Below are 27,303 nucleotides of genomic sequence, written 5' to 3' on the forward strand. Positions count from 1 at the left end.
TTTTCAGATTTTGCTTTCCCGTATTAATAACTATACTATCCCAGAAGAAGAAATTGGGTCATTCTTATTTCACGCTATTAATAAGGTAAGTCTCCTGCTTTAGACAGCTGAAATTTAAATGCTTAGTATTTGTAATTAAAAATTAAAATGCATGCATTAAAAATCCTTGTTAGAACTAGTACTGTATTCTTTCGGCATCTGAGGTATTTTGGGTTTTTCAGCCAAATGCCCCCGTCTGGCTGATACTCAATGAAGCTGGACTCTACTGGAGAGCGGTAGGAAACAGCACTTTTGCTATTGCCTGTCTTCAGAGAGCTTTGAATTTGGCTCCACTTCAATACCAGGACATTCCTCTTGTGAACTTGGCCAACCTTTTGATTCACTATGGTCTCCATCTTGATGCCACTAAACTGCTCCTTCAAGCTTTGGCCATCAATAGCTCTGAGGTGAGGTTTTATGTTTCTCTGTAGCTCCATATACTATGTGGGGGTAACTCAAATTCAGGGTACAATTTGTATTTTTCTGGGGAAGGCATAAAAAAAGCCTCACGTTTTTATCAGAGTACAGTTTGCATACTTTAGAGTGACATAAAGCAGATTTTGTTTTGTCTTATTTTTGATATGTTTTTTATATTGATTTATTTTGTACAAATGTAAAATCGTGCTAATCACATTTTTCTGTATCTTCTTGTTTTTACTCCCAGATATATCTTAGATATATTTAATTTCTTTTCTTTAATTTTCATTCCACTTTAGCTAACCTATAGTGTTATATTAGTCTCAGGTGTGCAGTGCAGTGAGTCAGCGCTTCCATACATCCCCTGATGCTCATCACAAGGGCCCTCCTTCATCCCTATCTCCTGTTTCAGGTGCCTCTGCCCTCTGCCCATCTCTGCTCTGGTAACCATCAGTTTGTTCTCTGTAACGAATCTATTTCTTGTTTTGTCTCTCTCTCTCTCTTTTTTTTCCTTTGCTGCTTTTGTTTCTTAAATTACATGTATGAGTGAAATCATAAGGTATTTGTCTTTCTGTGTCTTATTTCACTTAGTACTATACTCTCTAGCTCCCTCCATGTCATCGCAAATGACACGATTTCATTCTTTTTTATGGCTGAATAATACTTCATTTTGTATGTATATATACGCCACATCTTTTTTATCCATTCATCTATCGATGAACCGTAGAGCTGCTTCTGCATCTTGGCTATTGTAAATAATGCTGCTGTAAACAAAGGGGTGCATTTATCCTTCTGAATTAGTGTTGTTGTATTCTTTGGATAAATACCCAGTAGTGTGTTTGCTGGATCATAGGGTAGTTCTTTTTTTTTTTTTTTTTTTTTTTTAAGTTTTATTTCTTTATTTGAGAGAGAGAGCATGAGTGGGAGGGGCAGAGGGAGAAGGAGAGAGAGAATCTCAAGGCAACTCTGTGCTGAGCATGGAGCCTGATGCAGAGCTCGATCTCACTACCCTGAGATCACAACCTGAGCTGAATCCAAAAGTTAGTCGCTTAACCAGACTGCCACCCAGGAGCCCTAGGAGTTCTATTTTTAATGTTTTTTTTTTCCAAATTTTTATTTAAGTTCTAATTAGTTAACATACAGTGTAATACTAGTGTTAGGAGTAGAATTTAAATCACATTCAACACAAGTGCCCTCCTTAATACCTATCACCCATTTAGCCCATTCCCCGCCTACCGCCCCTCCATCGATCCTCAGTTTGTTCTCTATCGTCTCTTTTATGGTTTGCTTCCCTCTCTTTTTTCCCCTTCCCATATGTCATCTGTTTTCTCTCTTTAATTCCACATATGAGTGAAATCATATGGTTGTTTTTTTCTTTCTCTGACTAACTTCACCTAGCATAATACACTCTAGCTTCATCCATGTCCTTGGAAATGGCAAGACTTCTTTTTGATGGCTGAGTAATATTCCACTATATTTATGACTTCATCTTTATCCATTTATCAGTCAGTGGACAGTTGGGTTCTTTCCTTAATTTGCCTGTCATTGATAATGGCGCTTGTAAACGTCAGGGCGCATGTGCCCCTTCAAGTCAGTATGTTTGTAGCCTTTGGGTAAGTACCTAGTAGTATAGTTGCTGGGTCATAGGATAGTTCTATTTTTACCTTTTTGAGAACTTCCATACTGTTTTCCAGAGTGGCCACACTATTTTGCTTTCCCGCCAGTAGTGTGAGGGGTTCTCCTTTCTTTGCATCCTTGCCAGCATCTTTTGTTTCCCGTGTTAATTTTAGCCATTCTGACAAACGTGAGATGGTATCTCATCATGGTTTTAATTGGTATTTCCTTCATGATGAGTGATGTTGAAAATCTTTTCATATGTCTGTTGGCGATCTAGATGTCTTATTTGGAAAAATAGCTGTTCATGTCTTCTGCCTATTTTGTAATTGGATTTTTTTTTTAGTATTGAGTTGTATCAGTTCTTTATATATTTTGAATATTAACCCTTTATCAGATATGTTATTTGCAAATACCTTCTCCCATTCCATGGGTTGACTTTTAGTTTTGTTGATTGTTTCCTTCACTGTACAGAAGCTTTTTATTTTGATATAGAAACCAATAGTTTATTTTTGTTTTTAATTCCCTTTGTCCCAGGAGACATATCTATAAAAATGTTGTTATGGCTGATGTCAGAGAAATTATTGCCTTGTTCTCTTCTAGGAATTTTATGTTTTCAGGTCTCACATTTAGGTCTTTAATCCATTTTCAGTTTATTTTTGTGTATGGTGTAAGAAAGTGGTCCAGTTTTATTACTATTTACTGATCAGTTTTTCCAGCACCATTTGTTGAAAACTATCTTTTTTCGATTAGATATATTCTGTCCTGATTTAATAAGATTAACCATATAATTGTAGGTTAATTTTTGGGTTTTCTGTTCTGTTCCATTGATCTGTATATCTGTTTTTGTGCCAGTACTATTCTGTTTTGATTACTACAGTTTTGTATTACAACTTGACATCCAGAATTGTGATGCTTCCAGCTTTGCTTTTCTTTTTCAAAGTTGCTCTGGCTATTCAGAGTCTTTTGTGGTTCCATATTAATCTTGGGATTTTTTTGTTCTAGTTGCAAAAAATGCTGTTGGTGCTTTGATAGGGATTTTATTTAATGTGTAGGTAGCTTTGGGTAGTATAGATATTTTAACAATGTTTTTTCTTCTAATTCATGAATGTGGGATTGCTTTCCATTTGTTTATGTTCTCTTCAATTTCTTTCATCAGTATTTTACAGTTTTCAGAGTATAGTTCTTTCACCTCTTTGGTTAGGTTTATTCATAGGTCTTATTTTTGGTACAGCTGTAAATGGGATTGTTTTTTCAATTTCTCTTTCTGCTGCTTCATTATTAGTATGTACAAATGCAGCAAATTTCTGCACATTGGTTTTATATCCTGTGATTTTACTCAATTCACTTAACAGTTTTAGTAATCTTTTGGTGGAGTCTTTAGGCTTTTCTATATATGGTATCACATCATCTGCAAATAGTAAAACATTTTACTTCTTCCTTACCGATTTGAATTCCTTTTATTTCTTTTTGTTGTCTGATTGCTGAGACTAAGACTCCCAGTACTATGTTGAATAAAAGTGGCGAGAGTGGACATCCTGACTTGTTCCTGGTGTTAGGGGAAAAGCTCTGTTTTTCCCCATTGAGGGTGATGTTTATTGTGGGTTTTTCATATATGCCCTTCATTATGTTGAGGTATGTTCCCTCTAGACCTACTTTGTTGAGGACTTTTATCATGAATGGATGTTGTACTTTGTCAAATGCTTTTTCTGTATTTATTGAAATGATCATACAATTTTTATCCTTTCTCTTAACTGATATGATGTATCACATTGATTGATATATGAATATTGAATCACCATTGTATCCCGGGAGTAAATCACATTTGATTATGATGAATGATTTTTGTTAATGTATTGTTGGATTCAGTTTGTTAGTATTTTGTCGAGGATATTTGCACCTATGTTCATCAGAAATCCTGGCCTATAGTTCTCTTGTGTCATTTCTTTATTTAAAATGAGTGAAATTTGTAATTATGTAGTTAATTTATTTTTAGGAACTTATGTTTAAATAAGAATGACACAGCTGCTAAAAATATACTGCCACTTTTTTATGGCAGTCTGAAACATCTGATTCTTTAACCTACTCATCACACTATGCCTGCTGCTTAATATTATATTATTTTACAACTTTAATTTATAGATATCTTTATTTCAACCAAGCCAGAGCATAGTTTAAAGGTCGCATTGATAAGAATAGACAGATGGGTTAATATTCATGCCCTGAACCTCCCACATGCATCTCATGGAGTTAATCACTGCTGTGTAGTTAATTACTCTAGTTCATAATTTCTGAGATACAACTTCTCTAAAATAAGGATGCATGTTACAATTGATGACAACCTAGGTTTGATGATATAGTTATAGTAAATATACAATTAAATTGCTCTTATACCTAGTGTTTAAATGTTCATAAGTTTCATATCCAAAAAATATTTATTTATTTTAAAAGATTTTATTTATTTATTTGAGAGAGAGCACAAGCAGGGGGAGAAGCAGAGGGAGAAGGCTCCCCACTGAGAGGGGAGCCCCATGCAGGACTCCATCCCAGTACCCTGAGATCATGAAGTGAGCTGAAGTCAAATGCTCAATGGACTAAGCCAGCCAGGTGCCCATCCAAAAAAAACTTTTAAAAGAAGTGTGCATGAGTGCTTAGGTTTATTTGTGATATTTCAGAACTAATTTTTTAAGTATGAGAAGAAAATATTGTCTGTTAAGAGTTTCCCTTGAGGGCGCCTGGGTGGCTCAGTGGGTTAAAGCCTCTGCTTTCGGCTCGGGTCATGATCCCAGGGTCCTGGGATCGAGCCCCACATCGGGCTCTCTGCTCAGCAGGGAGCCTGCTTCCTCCTCTCTTTCTCCCTGCCTCTCTGCCTACTTGTGATCTCTGTCTGTCAAATAAATAAATAAAAATCTTTAAAAAAAAAAAAAAAGAGTTTCCCTTGAAATACACAAATTCACAAGTAGATTTGAGTCAAAGTTTACTGTTGCTATACTGTACAACAGGCCTGGTGCCAAAAAAGTATATCAGATATTTATCAAATGTTTTTTTGTGGTCCAAAAGCTGTGGGCCAGGTGCAGGTACAGTGGAAACAGATGCTATATATGGGATGTGATGATTGGGCCCCCAAAGGCTACCACAGCTGTGTTCCCCTGATACTTTTTTCACTTTCTGTTGTCACCAGCGAAGGCAGTGAGGCAGTATTCCTCTGAAGAAAAAAGAGCTCCTTTAGAGATTAACTGCCTTTCAGTATTTGAAAATTACACTAAAATTTCAGTTGTTAAATACTGTGGTGCTACAGTAATAGTCAAAAGAGAAATCAGTGGATCAGAATAGATACCACAAAAATACACCTTAATCAGCAAGCACCCTTCCCTCAACTACCAACATTTGGAAAGTCCTGTAAGTTTTTCTTCTATTCAAATATTTTGTAGTGTTGCAACACTGTTGCACTGGCGATCTTCAAAAGTTACTATATAAAAAAGTTTTATTACCACATAGTTTTTACTAGTCATCATTAATGGCTGCTTTTGAATTTGTATATCACAGCGTACTCCTCAGTTGTTGAATGTTTAGGTTGCTGACAGTGCTTACCTATTACCAATAATGGTTTTCTGTATAAGGTTTTTTTCTGCATTCCACGTAATTTTCTTAGGAAAGATGGCTAGCAGTGGAATTACTAAGCCAATGAGTCTTTTGATGGCTTTGATACAAAATGCCAAACATCTACCAAAAGATTTGGGCCAGTTACATTGCCATCATCAAGGTCGGAAAGTATTCATTTCATTGGTAGCTTCCCCAGAATTTGGCAATTGAACTAATTGCTAACTTTTGTTATTGTTTACTAAACACGATCCCTTTACATGTGATGAATCATTTAATCCTCACAATAACCCTGCGAGATAGAATTTGCCTATTTGATAGATAAAGAAACGGGCAAAAGGGATTTACCAGAAGTCTCAAAGTTGGATATATTTGAACTCCAGGAGATTGGCCACAGCACTCACACCCTTTGGCCGTGCCACACAGCCTCTGACTTAACATTTGTAAAACAAGTGTAATTTAAAAGATATCTCTCCTGCGTTGTAACATAAATTTCTTTATCCTTTAATTGCATTTTTATTTTCTTATTTTAATTTTTTCTGAAGTTTTATTTTTCTTTTCTTTTTTTTTTTTTAAGTAATCTCTACATTGAAGGTTGGGCTTGAACCTATAATCCTGAGATAGAGCCGCATGCTCCACAGACTAAGCCAGCCACACATCCCTTTAATCATATTTTTAAAATAAAAGTTTTTGTATTCACTTTGCTCATTTTGTTCAAATTTAGATTTTTTTTTATTTCATACAAACTCTTTATACAAAATCTTTAACTCCATCATACATGCAAAAATTTTTTCTTTTTTTTTTTCTTTTTTTAAAGATTTTATTTATTTTTTTGACATACAGAGATCACAAGTACGTGGGGGGTGTGGGTGGGAGGAGGCTCCCTGCTCCACAGAGAGCCCACTGTGGGGCTGGATCCCAGGACCCTGGGATCATGACCTGAGCCAAAGGCAGAGGCTTCAACCCACTGAGCCATCCAGGTACCCCGCTTTTGTCTTCTCTTTTAAAAATACCCTTCAATTTGCCCATCTTTTCTCTTTTGATTTTTATTGTTAGATTTAAGGTATCCTTACAAGAAATTTGAAAGCAATTAGTTCTATTTTGTCTTTGCTGTCTATTACTTGTCTTTAAATAGCTATCTCAAATACAGTAAAATATTTTCCTATGTTGTCTTTGAGACCATTTGAAGTTTTAGGTTTTACATTTAGGTTTGTGAACCATTTCAAGTTAAATTTTTTTTTGTAATACAAAGTGGAGATCAAAGTTCATTCATCAAAGTTCATATCACATAGACATCCGGTTGTTCCAGCGCCACATCTTGAGACCCCTGTCATTTCCCTCTTGAGTCACCTGTCAGGTTTGCTCTGAACTGCAGATCCTTTATCCAGCAGCTTACTTGACCGTCTCCATGTGGATGTCTAAAACACACGTTAGAACTAAAGGCCAAAACTAAGCTCCTTTACATTGTTCCAGTCTTTTCTTCTCTGTCTTTCCCATTTCGGGAAACAGTAAAGCTAGTAGTTCAGGATAAAAACTTGGAGCCGTCCTTCACTCCTTTTTTCCTGTCTCAAGGTAAATTCAGTGTATTCTAACTAACCTTGCTGATATTTTCAAAATATACCCAGAATTGCAGTTTATCTCCACTGCTGTCTGACCCAATATACCATTATCTTTTCTGAATTATTTCACTAGTCTCTGGCCTAACTTCTCTGCTTTTGGCATTTGTCCCCCTGTAGACTATTCATAGCAATCAGTAAGATCCTTACACAAGGTCATATGTTGTCGTTTGTTCAAATCTCCGCAATGGTTCTCCATGTAACTCATAGTAAAAGACAAGAATTTATAGTAGTGTAGAAGGTCTTACATGACTTTGTTACTTTTCTGACCTCATCCCCATGAAATCATTCCTTTGCTCATTCTGTTCTAGCCTCACTTACCTCTGCATTTCCTTGAACATACTAGGCATGCTCCCACCTCAGCCTCTTTGAACCTTCTATTTTCTCTGTTTGGATACTTCACTCCACCAAGATTCTTCATAGCTTGCCTTGTCTCCTTGAAATCCTTTAAAATATTAACTACTCAGTAGGTCTTTCCCTTACTCCAGTATTTAAAATGACATTCTGTTCCCCACTTTGGTCTATTTAATGTTTCTTCCCAGCTATACTCTTCTCCATCACATTCTTCTCATACTTGTGCTTTTATGACTCTTGACTAAAACGTCTATAAAGGCAGGGACTTATCTTTCTTATTTTCTGCTGTATCCCCAGTATATAAAACACTAGTAAAAACTCAGTTATTTTCTGGATGCACTGATGAAAATTCATTTTTTTCCCAAAATACTAATGAGTTTATCTCAGTATAAGATATTTGTACAACCATCATTCTGGTCATAGGAATAAACATTTTGTTTCTTTTTTTTTTTTTTTAAAGATTTTATTTGTTTATTTGACAGACAGAGATCACAAGTAGGCAGAGAGGCAGGCAGAGAGGCAGGCAGAGAGAGAGGGAGAGGGAAGCAGGCTCCCTGCTGAGCAGAAAGCCCGATGCGGGACTCGATCCCAGGACCCTGAGATCATGACCTGAGCCGAAGGCAGCGGCTTAACCCACTGAGCCACCCAGGCGCCCTAAACATTTTGTTTCTTATGTGAAAATATAAAACACTTTGAAATCCAAATATGGGATTTAATTGCATCTGGGTATGAACCACAAAGTAAGATTTTAAATGTAATCTGAGAGCTACTTAGATTATGCCTCTGTAATATGGCATATTTTGTACACCTTGGCTTGGTTATAGTGACATATTGTGGATGACCTAACAGACAGTGGGAAGGCTTGTATTACTATATTTCAAGACTTGCCGTAATTAGGTCAGTGTGGTATTGGCACAAGAATACTCAAACATACCAATAAAACATAAGAGAAAAATTAGAAGTATCCCCTGTATTTATGGTTATTTGATTTATGATAAAGATATACCAGTAGTTCAGGGCAGTGGAGACACCTGTTGGTTTTTCAGCAAGTAATGCTGGAATACTTGGATATCCCTGTGGAAAAAGAAATGAACCTTGCCTCCTCCCTCACTTCATACACAGAATTAAGTTGAGGTGGATCAGGTACCAGAATATGAAACATGAAATAATAAAGGTTGGTGAAAAAATAAGAGAAGGTCTTCATGATGTTATAGTAGACAAACATTTAAAAAGCTCTAACTGTAAAATATATATGTGTATAAATATATATTTTATATATTCATATTCACATATATATCTGTAAACAGAACTTCATCAAAAGTAAGAATGTCTTTTATCAGAGATACTAGTAAAAGAATAAAAGGCAAAGCCCAGACTGGGAGAAGATATTTGCAATAAATATTTCCAACAAAGGACCCATATCTGGTACATATATAAAGAGTTCCTTCAAATCAGTAAGGAGAAGACAACCTGTGGTTGTTTTTTTTGTTTGTTTTTGTTTTTGTTTTTTTTAACATTTTATTTATTTATTTGACACAGAGAGAGAGATCACAAGCGGGCAGAGAGGCAGGCAGAGAGAGAGGAGGAAGCAGGCTCCCCGCTGAGCAGAGAGCCTGATGCGGGGCTCGATCTGAGGACCTGAGATCATGACCTGAGCCGAAGGCAGAGGCTTTAACCCACTGAGCCACCCAGGCGCCCCTGGTTTTTTTTTTTTTTTAATGGTGAAAACAACAGGCACTTCAGAAATGAGGATATCCAAATGGCCATAAGCACATGACAAAATATTCAACACCAGTACTAATCAAGGAAATACAAATTGAAACCACATTGAGATGCTACTTCATTATTTTTCTAAAACAGCTAAATTATTTTTATAACTTGTTTTTCTATTTCTTTTTTAGTCGATTTTATGTTATATTTTTTCTAGAAAATTAACAATTATATAAACTTTCCAATTTATTGGCATAAAAGTCCACATTTTCCCTATAATCTTTAAAAATCTCTTTTTGATCTTTTTGTTTTATTTTTTATTTTTTATAAACATAAAATATATTTTTATCCCCAGGGGTACAGGTCTGTGAATTGCCAAGTTTATACACTTCACAGCACTCACCATAGCACATATCCTCCCCAGTGTCCATAACCCCACCCCCCTTCTCCCAACCCCCCTCCCCCCAGGAACCCTCAGTTTGTTTTGTGAGATTGAGTCACTTATGGTTTGTCTCCCTCCCAATCCCATCTTTTTTTTTTTTTTTTTAAAGATTTTATTTATTTACTTGACAGCGAGATCACAAGTAGGCAGAGAGGCAGGCAGAGAGAGAGAGGGGAGGAAGCAGGCTCCCCGCTGAGCAGAGAGCCCAACGTGGGACTCGATCCCAGGACCCCAAGATCATGACCCTAGCCGAAGACAGCAGCCTTAACCCACTGAGCCACCCAGGCGTCCCCCTCCCAATCCCATCTTGTTTCACTTATTCTTCTCCTACCCCCTTAACCCCCCATGTTGCTTCACCACTTCCTCATATCAGGGACATCATATGGCAGTTGTCTTTTTCCACTTGACTGACTTTGCTAAGCATGATACGCTCTAGTTCTATCCACGTTGTCGCAAATGGAATGATTTAATTTCTTTTGATGGCTGCATAGTATTCCATTGTGTATATATACCACATCTTCTTTATTCATTCATCTGTTGATGGAAATCTAGGTTCTTTCCATAGTTTGGCTATTGTGGACATTGCTGCTATAAACATTTGGGTGCACGTGCCCCTTCGGATCACTACGTTTGTATCTTTAGGGTAAATACCCAGTAGTGCAGTTGCTGGGTCATAGGGCAGTTCTATTTTCAACATTTTGAGGAACCTCCATGCTGTTTTCCAGAGTGGTTGCACCAGCTTACATTCCCACCAACAGTGTAGGAGGGTTCCCCTTTCTCCGCATCCTCACCAGCATCTGTCATTTCCTGACTTGTTAATTTTAGCCATTCTGACTGGTGTGAGGTGATATCTCATTGTAGTTTTGATTTAAAACAGCTAAATTTAAAGAACTGACAGTACTAATAGATTCTCATACTTTCTGGTAAGAGATACATCCCAGGAGTTAGAAAACTTCTTGGTCATGGGACGCTTCGGTGGCACAGTCAGTTAAGCACCTGACTCTTGGTTTTGGCTCAGGTTGTGATCTTGAGGTTGTGGAATTGAGCCCCACCTTAGAGCCCACACTCAGTTCAGAGTCTTTTTGTCCCTCTGCCTTCCCCTTGCACCTACCCCCATTCATACTCTCTGACTCAAATAAATAAATAAAAATCTCTTTAAAAAAACTGGTTGTATCTTATAAAACTAAATATATGCCTGCCCTAAGACCCACTGCTGAGTATATATATCCAAGGAAAAGGAGCAAATATATCTATCAAAAGGTAGTTGCAAAAATGTTCATAGTAGCTTTATTCATCATAGCCCAAAACTGGAAAGAGTCCAAATGCTTATCAGTATGATAATGAACAAACATGAATGAACAAACAGTGAACAATGTATTCACATGGTAGACATTACACATCAATTTTTAAAAAAATAATAAACTACTATACACAAAAAACATTCAGTTTTGTAAACCTTAGATATTGTGTTGAGTAAAAGAATCTACAAAAGCGTATAGATTATATATACATGGAAGGGAACATGCTGTTTGATTGCATTTATATGAAGTTTAAGGACAGGCAGAGCTAATTTATGGTGATAGAACATAACAACACTGGTTGCATCTGGGAATTGGGTTGGGTTGCCCAAGGGAATCCTTTGGAGTCTTAGAAACATTCTAAATGTTTTATATCTTGAGATGAGAGGTTGTTACAGGGATATATACACATATAAAAATTCACTGATTTATATACTTTAGTGTTTATTACACTTTACTTTTTATTTTAGTAAAAGGGTAAAATTGGATTTAAATAAAATGGACAGTTAGCCATTAACTATTATGAGATAACCTAAAAGAAGCCAAAAGACGTATACTTCAAAAGTTTTGTAACTCTCAGGAAATATTAATTTACTAACATTGTTCTAATTTTTTTTTCCAGCCCCTGACCTTTTTGAGCCTGGGAAATGCTTACCTTGCTCTGAAGAATATCAGTGGGGCACTTGAGGCCTTTAGACAGGCTTTGAAATTAACGACCAAATGCCCAGAATGTGAAAACAGCCTGAAGTTGATACGCTGTATGCAGTTTTATCCTTTTCTGTACAACATCACCTCTTCTGTTTGCAGTGGTAAGCAGCTGTTAAATGCTGGCAAAATAATGAGCTGGACCAGGGTTCCTGTTCTGATCAGCAGAACACAGAAAATGATTTTCTCCATTTTTCCCAGGGATTTTACATCACTAGTATAATTCTACATACATCAGAAGGAAATTAATTCATTACTTACATATACATGCCTTAGGGTATTGTGTCTAATTCTGTCCTAGAACCCGCTGAAAAAGGCTGGCTAAAGTGTATTCAACTGAGATTGATAGATGTGTTTCTTAACGACTGATATTCATGGTAAGGGGTATATTTCATATATATATATATATATATATATCTCCATATAGACAACCTGCAATAAGATTTAAAGATCTGATCCTCATTCACTGAAATACACCCCCTTGCTTTTCAGTAAAGATGATCCAGATCTTGACTGCACCTTTAAACTAGTCACCTGACACTAAGGGGTATCTTCTTGCATACTTCCACTTTCTCCCACAGCCACCAGTGTATATATATATATATACATATATACATGTACACACATACACCCCCACACACATACATATGCATAAGTGTGTTCATCTGGGTAAAAAGTTATTTGAGTCAATAACTATCTGAACTATTGTAAATTCATTGGTTAGAACTCCTTAAGGGTTCCATTATGTTTATTTACTTGTTTAATTTTCACTGTAAGAATAAAAAACATTCAGCTTGAATTAGGAGAGGCGAGGTTTACATATATGTGGACCCTCAGAACCTTGCTGTTGTAGAACACACCATGGGTGCTTTGTTAGTGCTCAGATCAGATTGTAATATTCAAGCAGAGCATTATCAGTCGATCATCTGTTCACTTACGGAAAAAATACATCCTGCAAATGGTTTTCCATTCACTGTGCTAGACTGCCTTGGGATCTTATTGAAATGATAGGCAGTAATACTGTAGTGTACATTTTTAAGTATCAGAGCCCAATTTTTTAGTGAAGAAACTAAAAACCTAGTAGCAGCAAAATTCCATTGCTCAGTTGTGGATGAGAACTGAGCACAATCTGGAGTTGCTTGCATGAGTGTGGAAGGCCTAAGTGTGTCAACAACGCAACAGTGTGTAGCTGCGCGATGCAACAGAGTCCTGCAGACTCCTGTCTGAGCCTTAGCTCTGCCATTACAGTGTTTCTGGTCCCCGTAAAGTAGCTTCTGTCCTCATCTATGAAATGAAAGGGAAAATCTGTCCCATAGACTTGTTGGTAGGATTAAATAAGGCCCTTATCACATGATAGGTATTGGGTAAAAGTAAGCCATTAGAAATTCATAATAATTACAAAATAGTTCCACCTTAAAGGTGCGAGTTATGGATCTTTATCTTCTTACTTAATTCCAGAAAATATGTTATGGTCTCTTAAATTCCCTAGATTACCTAACAATACCCTTGTAAACAGAATTTCACTTTTCTCAATGAGCTGCTTTTATAAATAGTCTCATATTTTTTACCTGCTTACATCTCCCTTGCCCCTCTTGATGTCTTTGTTATTGGAAAGAAGAGTTTTGTATATATATAGTGACCCTCTTCTAAAAAGCCTTTTTGCTAATATTACTTCACATGCTTTTGCTTAGGATTTCAGTTTCTTGAAATTTATTATTTATGTCAGTCATGTCAAGAGATGGAATTCAGGGGGCGCCTGGGTGGCTCAGTGGGTTAAGCCGCTGCCTTCGGCTCAGGTCATGATCTCAGGGTCCTGGGATCGAGTCCCACATCGGGCTCTCTGCTCAGCAGGGAGCCTGCTTCCGTCTTTCTCTCTCTGCCTGCCTCTCCGACTACTTGTGATTTCTCTCTGTCAAATGAATAAATAAAAAATCTTTAAAAAAAAAAAAAAAAAGAGATGGAATTCAGTTGTCTCGAACTTCTTCCCCAGAGCATAATTTCAACTAGCCCAGGAAACTAATAGCCTGAAACCAACCTACGAAGTTGTAGTATCTTAATATTTAGTTGTCCAGGTATGCCACAGATATTATTACTTGATCTAATACAATGAAAGAAAATAATTTGACTTGGGAAGAGGGAATATTTTTTTTAGTTGTTTCAGAGAGAGCTCTTGAACAAATTTTTTTAATTTAGCCCCTTTTATGTTGCGATTAATTACTTTAGAAGAGAATCCACCATCTGCTAACTACTGATACCGCCTGATGGAAATGTAAGCTACAGCATTTTCTAAGTTGACAACTTCATTGTCAATACTGAGTTCATTTCTGTATTGATTTTTTTCTTTGACAGTGTTTTTACATTACTGTTTCCACAGGAATCCTATATATTCGTAATTACTTTGCTGAGTTCCAGCTTTGAAAAGCTGAAACTTCAAAGCAACAAGTATCTCCTTGAACTTGAACTTCTTGTATTTGAAAACCCAGTTTAATCTTCTTTATCTCTGGGCTTTACTAAATGGTTGAGGACAAAAAAGAGAAAAACCTGTGACTAGTGGTTGCATTTCTGTACCTTCAGATGATTGTCTGCCTTTTGCTTTTTCACTTTTGCAATATTGAAATAATTTTTAAATACTGAAATAACTTCATAAGTTGTCCTACTTGTCTGAGACATTATCTTTCTGAAGTTTTTATTATGACAGTATGAAGTTTTCAAGATATCAACAAGGCTTATGATTCTTTTTCTATATAGTAATCAAGGAATTCATGTTGATTTTTTTTTTTTTAAAGACCCCATTTATTTGTCAGAGAGAGCGAGCGAGAGCAGGCACAGGCAGACAGAGTGGAAGGCAGAGTCAGACGGAGAAGCAGGCTCCCTGTGGAGCAAGGAGCCCGATATGGGACTCGATCCCAGGACGCTGGGATCATGACCTGAGCCAAAGGCAGCTGCTTAACCAACTGAGCCACCCAGGCGTCCCCATGTTGATTTTTATTAGAGAAGAATTTCAGCTGCTCTTACCCTCACCATCCCAACTTAAGTCATTACTTTATGAAAGTCTGTTTGAAAAGCTACCATTTAAGGGGCACCTGGGTGGCTCAGTGGGTTAAAGCCTCTGCCTTCAGCTCGGGTCATGATCCCAGGGTCCTGGGATTGAGCCTCACATCGGGCTCTCTGCTCAGCAGGGAGTCTGCTTCTCCCTCTCTCTCTGCCTGTTGCTCTGCCTACTTGTGATCTCTATCAAATAAATAAAATCTTTTTTTAAAAAAAAAGCTACCATTTTAAAAAAAAGCTAGTATTTAAAAGCTTTACAGATAAGATTTTCTACAAGATCAAAAATAACTAATTACTGTTAGAAAACATTTCTTTAATAATTTTCTGACCATTATTGTTAGTCTTTAACAAATTATTTTCTTTAAATATCCGTGTTAGTAACTGTTTTTACAGCCGCTATAACATAGTATAATCTCTTGGATGATATGAACTTAATGCTAAAATTGTAGGCATAGGCAGTCTGTTAACATGAGCAAGTATTTTATTGCTTTTCATATGTAATCGTGGAATTTTTCACAGATTTTCAGTGTATGCTTCTTGGAAATTTTGCACAGGTACTTCGTTCAACTTAAAAATACACAATCACTGTGCTTACAAAATGCTTCCACTTGTAAAGGCTTTATAGCCAAAAACTATGTCAATGCATAATTATTTATCTGACAGTTTTTCTAAACTTCTGTTGACTACCATGTGTTAGGTGTATGTTCTTATATAGAAAGTACTTGACATCATCTCTCTCCTTTGAATAGCTTTTAATAAATTCTTCTCTTTTATAGGTAGTTTTATATCAGCACCCCAGTTTCAGCGATGCTGGGAAAGAAAGCTTTAATAGATTTGATTTTTAAATTGTCTACTCTTGAGCTAACTATTAAAAGAGAGGCTGGCACTTTCAGTTTTGATTAAACATTTATTGTGGCAGTTTTGAAATACATGCATTTTACCACATTTAATGGTTTCTTATTTCACAGTTTATCTTAAATAGAACTGAATGTGCCACTTTAACAAACCCATTCTTCAATAACAACAACTTTTTAAAGTAAAATGGAATCTGTTAAGTAAAGTTGCAGTGCTTTCGAGTATAAGTAAGTTCTTTTCAGTGCCCAACACTAAAAAAGGACTTTTCTTTTAACTGGAAACAATATAGGTGTCAGAAAGAATGAAACTTTATGAAGTAATGATTATCTTCTCTAAGGACCAAAAATGGAAAATAAATTTTAGTAACAATATAAGCAGAATGATTAAATATTCGATCTGTCAAGAAGTCCAGAAAAATACACTTTGTGGATTTTACTCCAAAATATTTTCTAAGTACTTTTTCCTTCAACTTCACTAATTTGCTAATCAAAAAGTTATATCTAGCAAAGATATTTTTCTATTTAAACAGTCTAGATTATTTTATTATTATGTCTCTGATATGTATGGTTTTACTTTATTTTCAGTATTTTTCATCCAGTATTATTTTTCTTTTGTTAGGGAACATAAGAGTAATGTCCGGTCATATTTATTAGACATCAGTTACATGAGATGCTCACAGGTATGCCACTGACAATGGCTTTGGTATTTGCTGAATATAATTAAGCATCTAACCCACAATTTCTCTTGTCTTTTCATAATTAAGAGACATGCCCACTTAAAAATACTGGCCCAGGGGCGCGTGGGTGTCTCAGTTGGTTGGGCGACTGCCTTCGGCTTAGGTCATGATTCTGGAGTCCCCAGATCGAGCCCCTCATCAGGCTTCCTGCTCCGCAGGGAGTCTGCTGCTCCCTCTGACCCTCTCCCTTCTCATGTTCTCTCTCTCTCTCATTCTCTCTCTCTCAAATAAATAAAATCTTTAAAAAAAAAAAAAAACTGACCCAGATCTTAAGAAATGACGAGTAAATGTTGTACAGTAGGACTCAGACTTTAATATCTATCTATGCTTAGAATTTTATGCTGGTTTTTCAATAATATGTATTTGAAAGCTTTCACCACTAGAGAAAAAAAATTTTTTTAACCTAATAATTTTATTTACCTAATAATTTTACTTACCTAAATCATCTCTTTTTATAATTTGGTTCATTACCTATAGTTTTAGTCTATGTTCTTCAACCTAAATTTCTGTAGATTTATAACTTGTGGCTTAAAGCAATTTTACCTGGAGTTTAGATTTTGAAGAAAAAGAAATCTTGCATTTTGCTGCCCTCCTGTGGACTACCCAGGATATGCTACCTGCAATTGAGACTTGCTTTATGACATTCTTCATAAAAATTAATGAACATGTCTGCTTTAAAAAACAAGATAAAGTCTTAAAGTTCCAGTTTTTACAGCATTTTTAATATGCTACTAGTTAGCTTCCCTCCATTTATTTCCATAAGAAGAAATAAAACTTTGGTTTAATATGCTACAGATTTCAAAATCCTTAAATGTAAGCATATCCTGCAATAAAGCCGAATGTAACTCTCCTATGTTTTTAAGATTTTCATGTTTCTTTACTAAAAAGGGCTATAATTATTTGGTTTAGAAATTATTCTTTGACAAGTATCTATGTGGTAGAAGGGGAAGGTAGAGGTAAAGGCCCCTTTTGATGAGTTTAGAAGCAAAGATTATGAGTTACTCAAGTCAAGTGTCACTCAGCGGTAGAGCCGAGATGGAAATCTGAGTCCTCTGCCTTCCAAGGCCACTGTGGTTCCTGTGCATAATTCTGTTACTCCCAATGAGTAATAACCTATTCCACTGCTATGATCAAAATAATTCATTCTTTTTTTTTTTAAGATTTTATTTATTTGTGTGAGAGAGAGAGAGATACAGAGCGCAAGCACAGGCAGAGTGGCAGGCTAGAGGCAGAGGGAGAAGCAGGCTCCCTGCCGAGCAAGGAGCCCAATGCGGGACTCAATCCCAGGATACTGGGATCATGACCTGAGCCGAAGGCAGCCGCTTAACCAACTGAGCCACCCAGGCACCCCCGAAATAATTCATTCTTGAGACATTTTTTGTGAAGGTGGTATAATCACTGACTGTTTATGTCATCACTGAAAAGAGTTACTTCCCTATATAAAGCATGAACCTGAACTAGATTATGGGGGCAGTCATAACCCTAAAGGCACATCTTAAACAGTCCCTTTTGGTGTAGCTTGTCACCTTTGTCCCTTCTGAATTTTGCGTCATTAGATTGCCACATAGCCTTGGATTATACACAGATCTGGCGGCTGTACTTGCCTTTTTTTTTTTTTTTAATCTTTTGGGATTCCCAGCATTTAGCTTTCATGAACAAAGTGTTTACCTTTGGTTTTCATAAGAGCTTAGGACAGTAAGTCAAATTCTGATAGCCAGTGGTTTTACACTTCACCCTCTGAAAGACATTAAATATAAAATTATTCGTTTTAGTTTTCAAATACATTCTGGTTTTTTTTTTTTTAAAAGATTTTATTTATTTATTTCACAGACAGAGATCACAAGTAGGCAGAGAAGCAGGCAGAGACAGAGAGAGGAAAGCAGGCTCCCCACTGAGCAGAGAGCCCGATGTGGGACTCGATCCCAGGACCCTGGGATCATGACCTGAGCCGAAGGCAGAGGCTTTAACCCACTGAGCCACCCAGGTGCCCCATTCTGGTTTTTGATGTGAACCTTTGAAATTTTTTTTCTTTTGAGGATTGAGCCTGTTGGCCCCTGCCTAAGATCTTTCCATAGTTCTCCTCCAGTTATTATAGATTGTTAACCTGGCCAAATAATATTTAAGAAAAAGTGAAATTTGATATGGATATAATCTTCTAAAGCAACAGAATGTTTTCTTTTAACTAAAGGAAACCGAGTGAAAAACTGCTTAGTTATTCATTTATCCAGTAGTGTCTGCCAGGCACTATTCTAGGAACTGGAAACCAAACAGAAAAAAAAATTCCAGGTCTTATGGAGCTTCATTCTACTGGAGAGAAACAGGGAGCAGATGATAGATATAATAAATTTATTTTATTATAATAAAAAATAAACTCTTCTAACATCCTTTAGAAGATAGTGCTGAGGAGAAAATAGAGCAGGAGGTCAGCTAAGATTCAAACTGGATTGTTCAAAGAGGCCCCACTGAGAAAGTGATATTTGAGCAAAGTCTTGGAGGAGGTAAGCGTTTAGGCCATGCAGACATACAGCATACAAGAGAGAATAGTTGTTGCAAAGGCTTTTGCAAGGAATAGCAAGAAGGCCTGTATGGTTGCAGCAGACTTACAAGAGATGAAAACAGAGGTGAATGGGAGGAGGATATAACCGTGTTTTTACTGCCTTGCAGACCATTCTAATAATTTGGGCTTTTATTCCAAGAAAAAGACGTATGATGTGGAAGGTTTTGAGCAGATAAGAAAAATGGTCTGATTTACATATTAGCAGGTTTCCTCTAGCTGCTCTATTGAAAATAGATTGTGATAGGGTAAGGGCACAAGCAGGAAGACCAATTAGGTTGCTCTGGCAAAAATACAGGTGAAAGATAGTATTGGCTTGAACCAGCCAGGTAAAGGGAGAGAAGGTGTAAAGTCATCATTGTATTTGGGTTGCATATTTGAAAACAGAACCAAGACACTACCAGAGGGAATATTGGAAATGAAGGAAAATGAGGTAATGGATAACTCCTAAATTTGGGACCTGAGCAACTGGTGCTATTTGGTAAGATTTGTAATCACCATTGGTGCTGTTAAATGAAATAGTAAAGTCTGAGGAAGGAGCAGGTTTAGGGAGACAAACAAGTTTGGCTTTGTAAATATTAAGATTGATTTGCTTATTAAATGTTTCAGTGCAAGTGTTAGGGAGGCAGTTAGATATATGAGTTCCTGATCGTCAGAGAAGAGCCCCAGGCTAGAGATAATAATTTGTGAGCATGGGCTTAGGCACGGTGTTTTAAATCATGAGCTTGGATGAAGTTACCTCAGTGGTTAGTATAAAAAGGAAAGTAGGTCAACAGAGAATTACTAGGCTATTCCAGTCAACATTAGGAGGTTGAGAAGAGAAAGAACACTAAAGGAACAGCCAGCTAGACAGTAGGAACGTCAGGCAAGTATTTTGTCCCAGAAATAAAAATGTTTTTGAGAAGTAGTCGGTTGTATCATTACTATTGCACCCCATGGATGCATCCTAAGAGGTGAGTTGGATGAGGACAGAGAATAAGCCATTGAGTTTAGGAACATGGAGGTCGTTGGCAGTCTTCTACAAGTTTGTATGAAATGGGTTGTGAAGGGGGTTTTTGGAGATGGCTAGCAACTCTTTCAAGGAGTTTTGCTAAAATGAGAAGAAGAAAATGAGATGGAAGTTAGAAAGGGATGAGGGATTAAGGATAAATTTGGTTTGGGTTTTACTCTAAAAATAGAACATTTTGCAGTATGTTTGCATAGGACTGATCCAGTAAGGAAGGAGAAATTAAGAATGCAAAAAAAAGAGAGAAGATAATTGTAGAAGCAAAGTTCTTGAATAGATGGGGGAATGGAATCTAAGGCACAAACGTAGGGTAGGGTTTGTCTTGAGATAGGAGTCAGGACAATATATAGGTATACTTGTGGACTTTTGATTGCTTCTCAGTGAATTGAGAGGCCAGTTGTCAGATCAGAGTGAAGAGAGGCAGAGGATGTTGTGGATAATGTTGAGGCAGGAAAGGCTGAAAACAGTGGACTCAGAATGAGAGTGACCAGAGAAGTTTCTAACTTTGGTATCTGCATAAATGTCAGTGTCATTAAGAGAGAGTATATGGAAAAGAAATAATTTCTGCAATGATGTAAGGCTGGAGAATAAGTTCCACAATAGACATGTTCTTTTAGAGATGCCTCTGGCTCCCTCAGAGAGAATGTGGAAGGTGAGAAGAAAAGGCCAAGGGTGGAATCCTAGAAAATAATACCATTTAAGGAGCAGAGCCGGTGAAGGAGTAGGGGAGTACTGAGAAGTCAAGAGGGAGCTACGTCCTCAAGATCAGAAGAACAGAGGTTTTGAGAAGGAAAAAGAAATCAGTAGTAGTCTGTTCTGTGTTAATTCCCCATGTATGGGACAGATACCACTAGAGGCACACCAGCTTTCAGGTATTATTTAGGTTAACATTTTAAAATAGTTTTAGGGGGTGCCTGGGTGGCTCAGTGGGTTAAAGCCTCTGCCTTCAGCTCAGGTCATGATCTCAGGGTCCTGGGATCGAGCCCCACATCGGGCTCTCTGCTCAACAGGAAGCCTGCTTCCTCCTCTCTCTCTGTCTGCCTCTCTGTCTACTTGTGATCTCTGTCTGTCAAATAAATAAATAAAATCTTTAAAAAAAAAATAGCTTTAGCTCTTTCCACAGTTTGGCGACTATGGCCTTTGCTGCTAAATAAATAAATAAATAAATAGTTTTAGTATTTTAAAAAAATTTTTAATAATTTTTAGTATTTATGGTTTATTTTGATGGGCACTAGGAAAAATATATAGCACATCAAACCTGTGATTTATGAATAGTGGTACTGATTTCTCATTTTAACATGATCTAAGATTATACAGTGAATCCGTTTAAAGAAAAACATTACATAAACAGTGGTGCCAGTACCTATGGAAAAATCGTGGCAGTAGTTGGCAGATGAAAAGTGTGGAACGCCCTGGGCTTAACAGTTTAAGAAGCCATTGGTGACTTCATTTTATCAAAAGTATTTTCTGTAAAATGGGAAGATAGCTACACTAAAACAACAAGAATAAAGCTTAGGATAATAGAAGTGTTAAAATGAGCTCTTACTTTTAGAGCTATTGCCATAGTTTCTAAATTATAACTCGTGTTTCAGCCTGTCACTCAGTGACTAAAATAACTTTAAAGCAAGTAGATAATGATACCAAGAAATATTCTTTAGAAACATATTAATAGGATACACATAAGGAAGATTTTTAAAATTCACCTGTTAGAAATATTGAAAAAGTAACTATGTTTGAAATAAAATAGAAAATTTTGCCAGGGGAGTGAAAAAAGGGGGCATTTATCAGGAGGGGGTTCAGACCTCAGGATGTAATATCACAGAGCACGTGATTTTCTCTGCTCCCAGTGGTCTGTCGGAACTGAATCAGCACTGCCTTGTCTGTGATGCTCCAGGAGGACCGAGACTGAGGGTAGCAACTGAGCCGTCAGTATAGACGTTTCCGTAGCACTGCTTGACGTCAGTGGAGGTTGTTACTCAGTTACGGAATACTTTTATTCACTGATCTAAAAATAAATTTATAATATCTCTGAATTGCTGAGCTTGACACTTGAGGTGTGCAAATGGTCTCCACCAGTATTAGGGTTACTATCTTGAGTCTCCTAACGGAAGTCAGTTATATTTTTGGGTACTAAAGTAAGTTTAGAACACAGTTCTGCCTCCTTTCTGCTCTTTGTATAGTTTGAGGATACCCACTGGATTGCATCATTAATCCTATTTTATGATCACTTACCTACAGATAGGGTTGGGAAGTTATACTTGGACATCTTTCATCGTATGTAGGCTCCCTCGTACATCAGGAGCTCACTATAATTTCCTACACTCAGATCACTATGGACAAAGTGATTGTACATCTACGAGAAGATAGTAAGGATGAGCAAGACGGGGTCTATTTAATCTAGCCCTTAGTAATGATTGAACAAGGTACTTTTAATATGGTTTGTGACTGCAGTTGTAGATCAGTCTCCTGATAAGAACTGAAGGCAGCTAGTTCTGTAAGTTAGGCAAGTTCATTGGTTGCTGTCGTTCTTTTTAAATTTCAGCTTCCATTCATTGTTGGATGTTTTTAGAGCTATTTTGCCATCCTATATAGGAAGCATTTGCACGACTCTTCTCCTTCAAAAAGATTATTCTGATTCAGAACTTGGGCACCCACACACGTGCATATGCACACACACATAGACACACACTGGAAGTCCATTCTGCGTTGGTGGAATGAGCTCTCTTTTTTTTTTTTTTAAGTGATTTGTGCCTCTGTAAGTTCTTTCTGTGCGCTATGAGCCAGCCATTTGAGGTGAATTCCCAGCTTTGAAATTTTTAACACTATTAGCACTAAGTCTTTAAACCCTTTTACAAATTTAATCATTGAATGATTTCTACTCAGTTTCATGGCTTGATGGAAATAAAGCAGTTAAAACTGATAATCACTACAAAAGAACATTAGTTAGTTTTAAAATACGTATGACTGAGGCTCTCTGGCATATATATGTGTATATGGAATGCTGGCTTTGATTTTTTTTCCACCTTTTTTCTTCCAGTTTTGTAATTACTAGTAGTCAGATAGTATTTCATACTAAACTACCATGCTCTTTGACCAAGAAAATTTCAGTAATCTCTTAACTTTTTTTTTAATGTATTTTATTTATTTGTCAGAGAGAGGGAGAGAAAGAGGGAGGGTACAAGCAGTGAGAGCAGCAGGCAGGAGGAGAAGCAGGCTTCCTGCTGAGCAAAGAGCAGGACTTGATCCCAGGACCCCTGGGATCACAACTCGAGCCGAAGGCAAATGCTTAACTGACTGAGCCACCCAGGCATCCCATCTCTTAACTTTTTCTTAGTCAGCAAGGTTTATTTGGTTATGATCTTGAAAATGCAGGAGAAATTTAAATTTCGTAGCTTTGGATTTATCTTTTCATTTAATTGCTTTTTATAATAACAAGCCTAAAATCACCATTTGAAATTTGCCAAACTCAAAGCAATTTAAACCTTTTTAGCTATCAGACACAGGTTAACAACCCCATCAGATCGCATATCCAAAGTGATTATTATAAAAAAAAATTACAAGCATATCAAATTTCAGGAAAAAGAGCTGGAGGTCCGTGGCAGTTGATAGTGTACCATTTGTTGATCAGATGTTCCTATTCCCGCAACGCATCTAATAACATAGCCAGGTTTCCCTTGGCAGTGTGAAATATAGCTAGGGAAAAACCCAATATGAACAAAATAATTAAACAATTCCCTATCTCTTTCACTGCCTAAAAAAGCATAAATGTTAAAAATTGGAAAAGGTAAGGTCTTAGAAACCATGTTATTATGTGCAAAGTGGCCACCAAGGTGAATGCCTACAGGTGACTTGCATTTGGTGACATAAAGCAAAAGGAAAAAGTGTGATAGCACCATTTATTTCTCCATGCTTTTTACTTGATTTAGTGCATTGGTTATATATATACTTAGATATGCTCTAATCAAGCTGCTTGTCTTAATCTGATACCCACGAAGTGGTGTCTGCTGTCAGGCAACTAAGGAACTTTGTTTCTTGAAATCCACAGGGCCCTCCTTAAAATGTTCCATGGTGGAGGGACTTAGGTGGCCTTTTAAATAAAACAAAACGAAACCAAAAAACCCTTGGTTTAAATATACTCACTACCCATACCAATGAAAAGGACAATTGCTAATGCTCTTCGTTTTCACATATGAGTCCTATGAGATATTACTACGTTCAAGTCCTTATCGATTCTAGAACAACTAGGGTCTTGAGTTCTCATTTAAAGACATCCTTATGGGGGCACCTGGGTGGCTCAGTGGGTTAAGCCTCTGCCTTCGGCTCAGGTCATGATCCCAGAGTCCTGGGATCAAGCCCCACATGGGGCTCTCTGCTCAGCAGGGAGCCTGCTTCCTCCTCTCTCTGCCTGTTTCTTTGCCTACTTGTGATCTCTGTCTGTCAAATAAATAAATAAAATCTTAAAAAAAAAAAAAAGCCATTTAAAATAAATAAATAAATAAATAAAGACATCCTTATGATTCACTTGCCGTGAGGAATAAAAAAAATTTAAAAAGACCAAGTAGTCTTTGAGATCTTATGAGGCTTGACCTGGCCTAATACCCTTGCAATAGGAAAAAGGGCAATCCTGATATGCCCAGCAAGTGCTTCTGATGGTAGGTCCCTTCCCCGCTGTGCTCTCGCTGTGCTCTCTCTGTGGCTCCATTTGTATTTTGAGGAAGAGAACCAGAGTTACGGTCTGTTGATTTTCCTGCTAGTTTCCTTAACACCAGCAGGTGACCATTCACTTGAAGCAGGAGAAGGGAGAGGCAAATGATAAACCCTGTTGGTTGTGGGTAACTAGGAAATCTAAGCCCCTCCCCCTACCACCTATTTGTAGGCTTATTCTGACTATTAAGAATTGAGTGAAATCAACTCAATTAGTGTGGTTGCCTCAAATAGAGGTGCTGGATTTAAGCTCACTGACCACATAAATACTTTAATATCTTTCTGCTTCTGGCTAAGTCAATGGAAATTATAACCGTAATATAGGAGGATAATACTGTGGATAGCCTGTTTCCTTTACTATACACACCCCACTTCCCTGGATCCATGTGTTTGCTCATGTTTTCTGCAGCTCCTCCTCCTCCCCCTCCATCATGCCCTTCCCCTCTACAAAAATCCCAATCTTACCCATCCTTCAAGGTCCACCTCTGCCATATGCCTTACCCAAGCCCTTAGTTATAAGTAATCTGTAACTAATCATTCTACCTGTTCCCTCTCCTTCAGCTCCTCTGTCTTGCCATTATATTTATTTGTGTATGAGACACAACTCTCCTACAAGGCTTCTTCAGCTCACTGAGAGCAGGGACCAGTCCTTTTTTCATTTTTGTACTCTGACCCACCATACATTCTGCGCCCCGCCCCCTATTGATTAGCACATAGAATGTACTTAAATGACAAACTAGCTGGTGATATTTCAAGTTTGAACTACTGAGAATACCTAGTAATAAAGAGTAATTAACTTCTGTCCACCCACCATTTACCCAGAATGCTTTACACCAAACCCCCACTCAATATACATATATAGATACAGATCTTCTTTTAAAGTCTGCGGCTCCCACACCATAGGAGGGAGAGAAGACGAAAGGAATCATACTGTCTCTCTTGTCCACTAGGAGCTGACATGCCCTAGAGCCTGCATTCTCTCACGCCATGTATGTACTGTTTTCGATGAAAGTTACAAACATATGTCCTTGATGACCCTCATGGGAAAACTATCATTTATGGGTAAATCAGTAAATCAGAGAAAACCTGTTGGGTGTAGAAACCCAGCGCAGTTGCCTGAAACAAGTTTGCCTCAGCTGAACTAACCCAGAGATTTAAATACTGTGACTAAGACTACTACTAAGATCACGACGACGACGACGACGACGACGACTAGCAGCTGTGGCAATTAACTAGCTTTCTTCTTCAGTGTACTATCTGCATGGGAAAATCTTTCATAGTAAACTTTTGGTGAATGTTTAAATTCCCTTGTTTAGAGATCAAATCTGATTCTTCACATTTCTAAAGGGAACAGTAGCTGCCAAGAGTTTGGATTCCATCACTGGAGTTATTTCCACAGACCCACAGGTTATGGTGTCTATGTCTCAACTGGCTGCCTTTGCCCTCTATGCCACAGTCACTCAAGAGAAGGCCCCATGGGAAGACAGGCCAGATTTACATCCAGCTCTCATTTTTCTCCTCTAAAGGGAGGTTGGGAATTTTAAGTCTACAGAAAGCAGTGCAGACTTGAATCCCTAGGCAAAGCAGACTGCCTGCCCTCCCATATGTGGACCAAGTGGTCCCCAGCATAGACTTCAGACCTGTAATGTATAGTAAAAGGAAAACACACACACATATACATACACCCCACACACATACACTTGTATTTGAGTTCACAGCCTTTCCTTAGTTTTTCTTTTTTGAACTTGCTTCTGACTCATTCACCTCACCAGGAGGGAAAGCCTGTATAATTCCGAGGTTGCTAATTTAATTCGGTTTGTTTTCTATCTAGCATTGCACTTTTAAGGTCAGTCAGTACATAACCATTACTTTAAACCTCCCGCAAAGAATTTTCTTTGGCAGTAATTGCTGAATGAGAACCAGTCTGAGGAGCCAGTACTTCTGTCGAAATGATTTCTCTTGTCTTTCTTAAGTAGAGGGCAGCACAGGGCAAAGGAGGTGAGGCAACCTCACTGCTATCTCCAGCGTGGTCATCAGCAAGTTAGGTCTCACCCAGACCCAGGGAGCTCCAATGCCCCTCTTCCTGGTGGTTTCACTAGTGCTGTGTCTCAGGAGTGCTCTCATTTCAGATAAAGAACCTAGACACAGAAGTAAGTTGATTGGCCCAAGTGTGTACAGAAAGGCTGCCGCTAAGACCAGATTTGAATTCATACTGTGGAATGCTCTTCTAGGAGATCTATATAGGACCTCTGTCACAACCTCTGGAAGTGGAAATCTTAAAGATACCTATTCCCGGAAAGGTTTCTTTCTTCATCAGATAGGCTTATTACTTTGTATGGTACCAAGCCCCACCTAACACCCACAGTTAACATTTCCTGCTAGTATTTTTAAAGTAACTTTGCATAGCATGGTGAGCAACTGAAAGATAGACTTCTGTTCACTTCGTGATTTATTTTACTACCTTTTCTAAAAGATTATCTTACTAGGGAAATATGAAGCTTTGAGTTATCTAAAATTATAATAAAACTTTCACGGTGTTACCTATATACAGAAAAAAAATGTTATATAGCTGCATAATTCGAGTGGTGTTGAGTAGAAAGATAAG

At 37.5% G+C, this 27,303-nt stretch overlaps 1 protein-coding gene across 3 annotated transcripts in view; it reads left to right on the forward strand.

Annotated features, from left to right (window-relative positions):
* Positions 1 to 27,303, forward strand: part of LOC132008448 (tetratricopeptide repeat protein 17) — a 118,799-nt gene that overhangs the window by 42,911 nt on the left and 48,585 nt on the right. For all 3 annotated transcript variants that reach the window (XM_059387073.1, XM_059387071.1, XM_059387072.1), the window contains exons 14-16: positions 8 to 85; positions 222 to 446; positions 11,713 to 11,899. In XM_059387073.1, coding sequence (XP_059243056.1) covers positions 8 to 85; positions 222 to 446; positions 11,713 to 11,899 — 490 coding nt within the window. The remainder of the gene's footprint in view (positions 1 to 7; positions 86 to 221; positions 447 to 11,712; positions 11,900 to 27,303) is intronic.

This window comes from Mustela nigripes, unplaced genomic scaffold (assembly GCF_022355385.1).
Source record: "Mustela nigripes isolate SB6536 unplaced genomic scaffold, MUSNIG.SB6536 HiC_scaffold_148, whole genome shotgun sequence".
NCBI classification, from domain to species: domain Eukaryota; kingdom Metazoa; phylum Chordata; class Mammalia; order Carnivora; family Mustelidae; genus Mustela; species Mustela nigripes.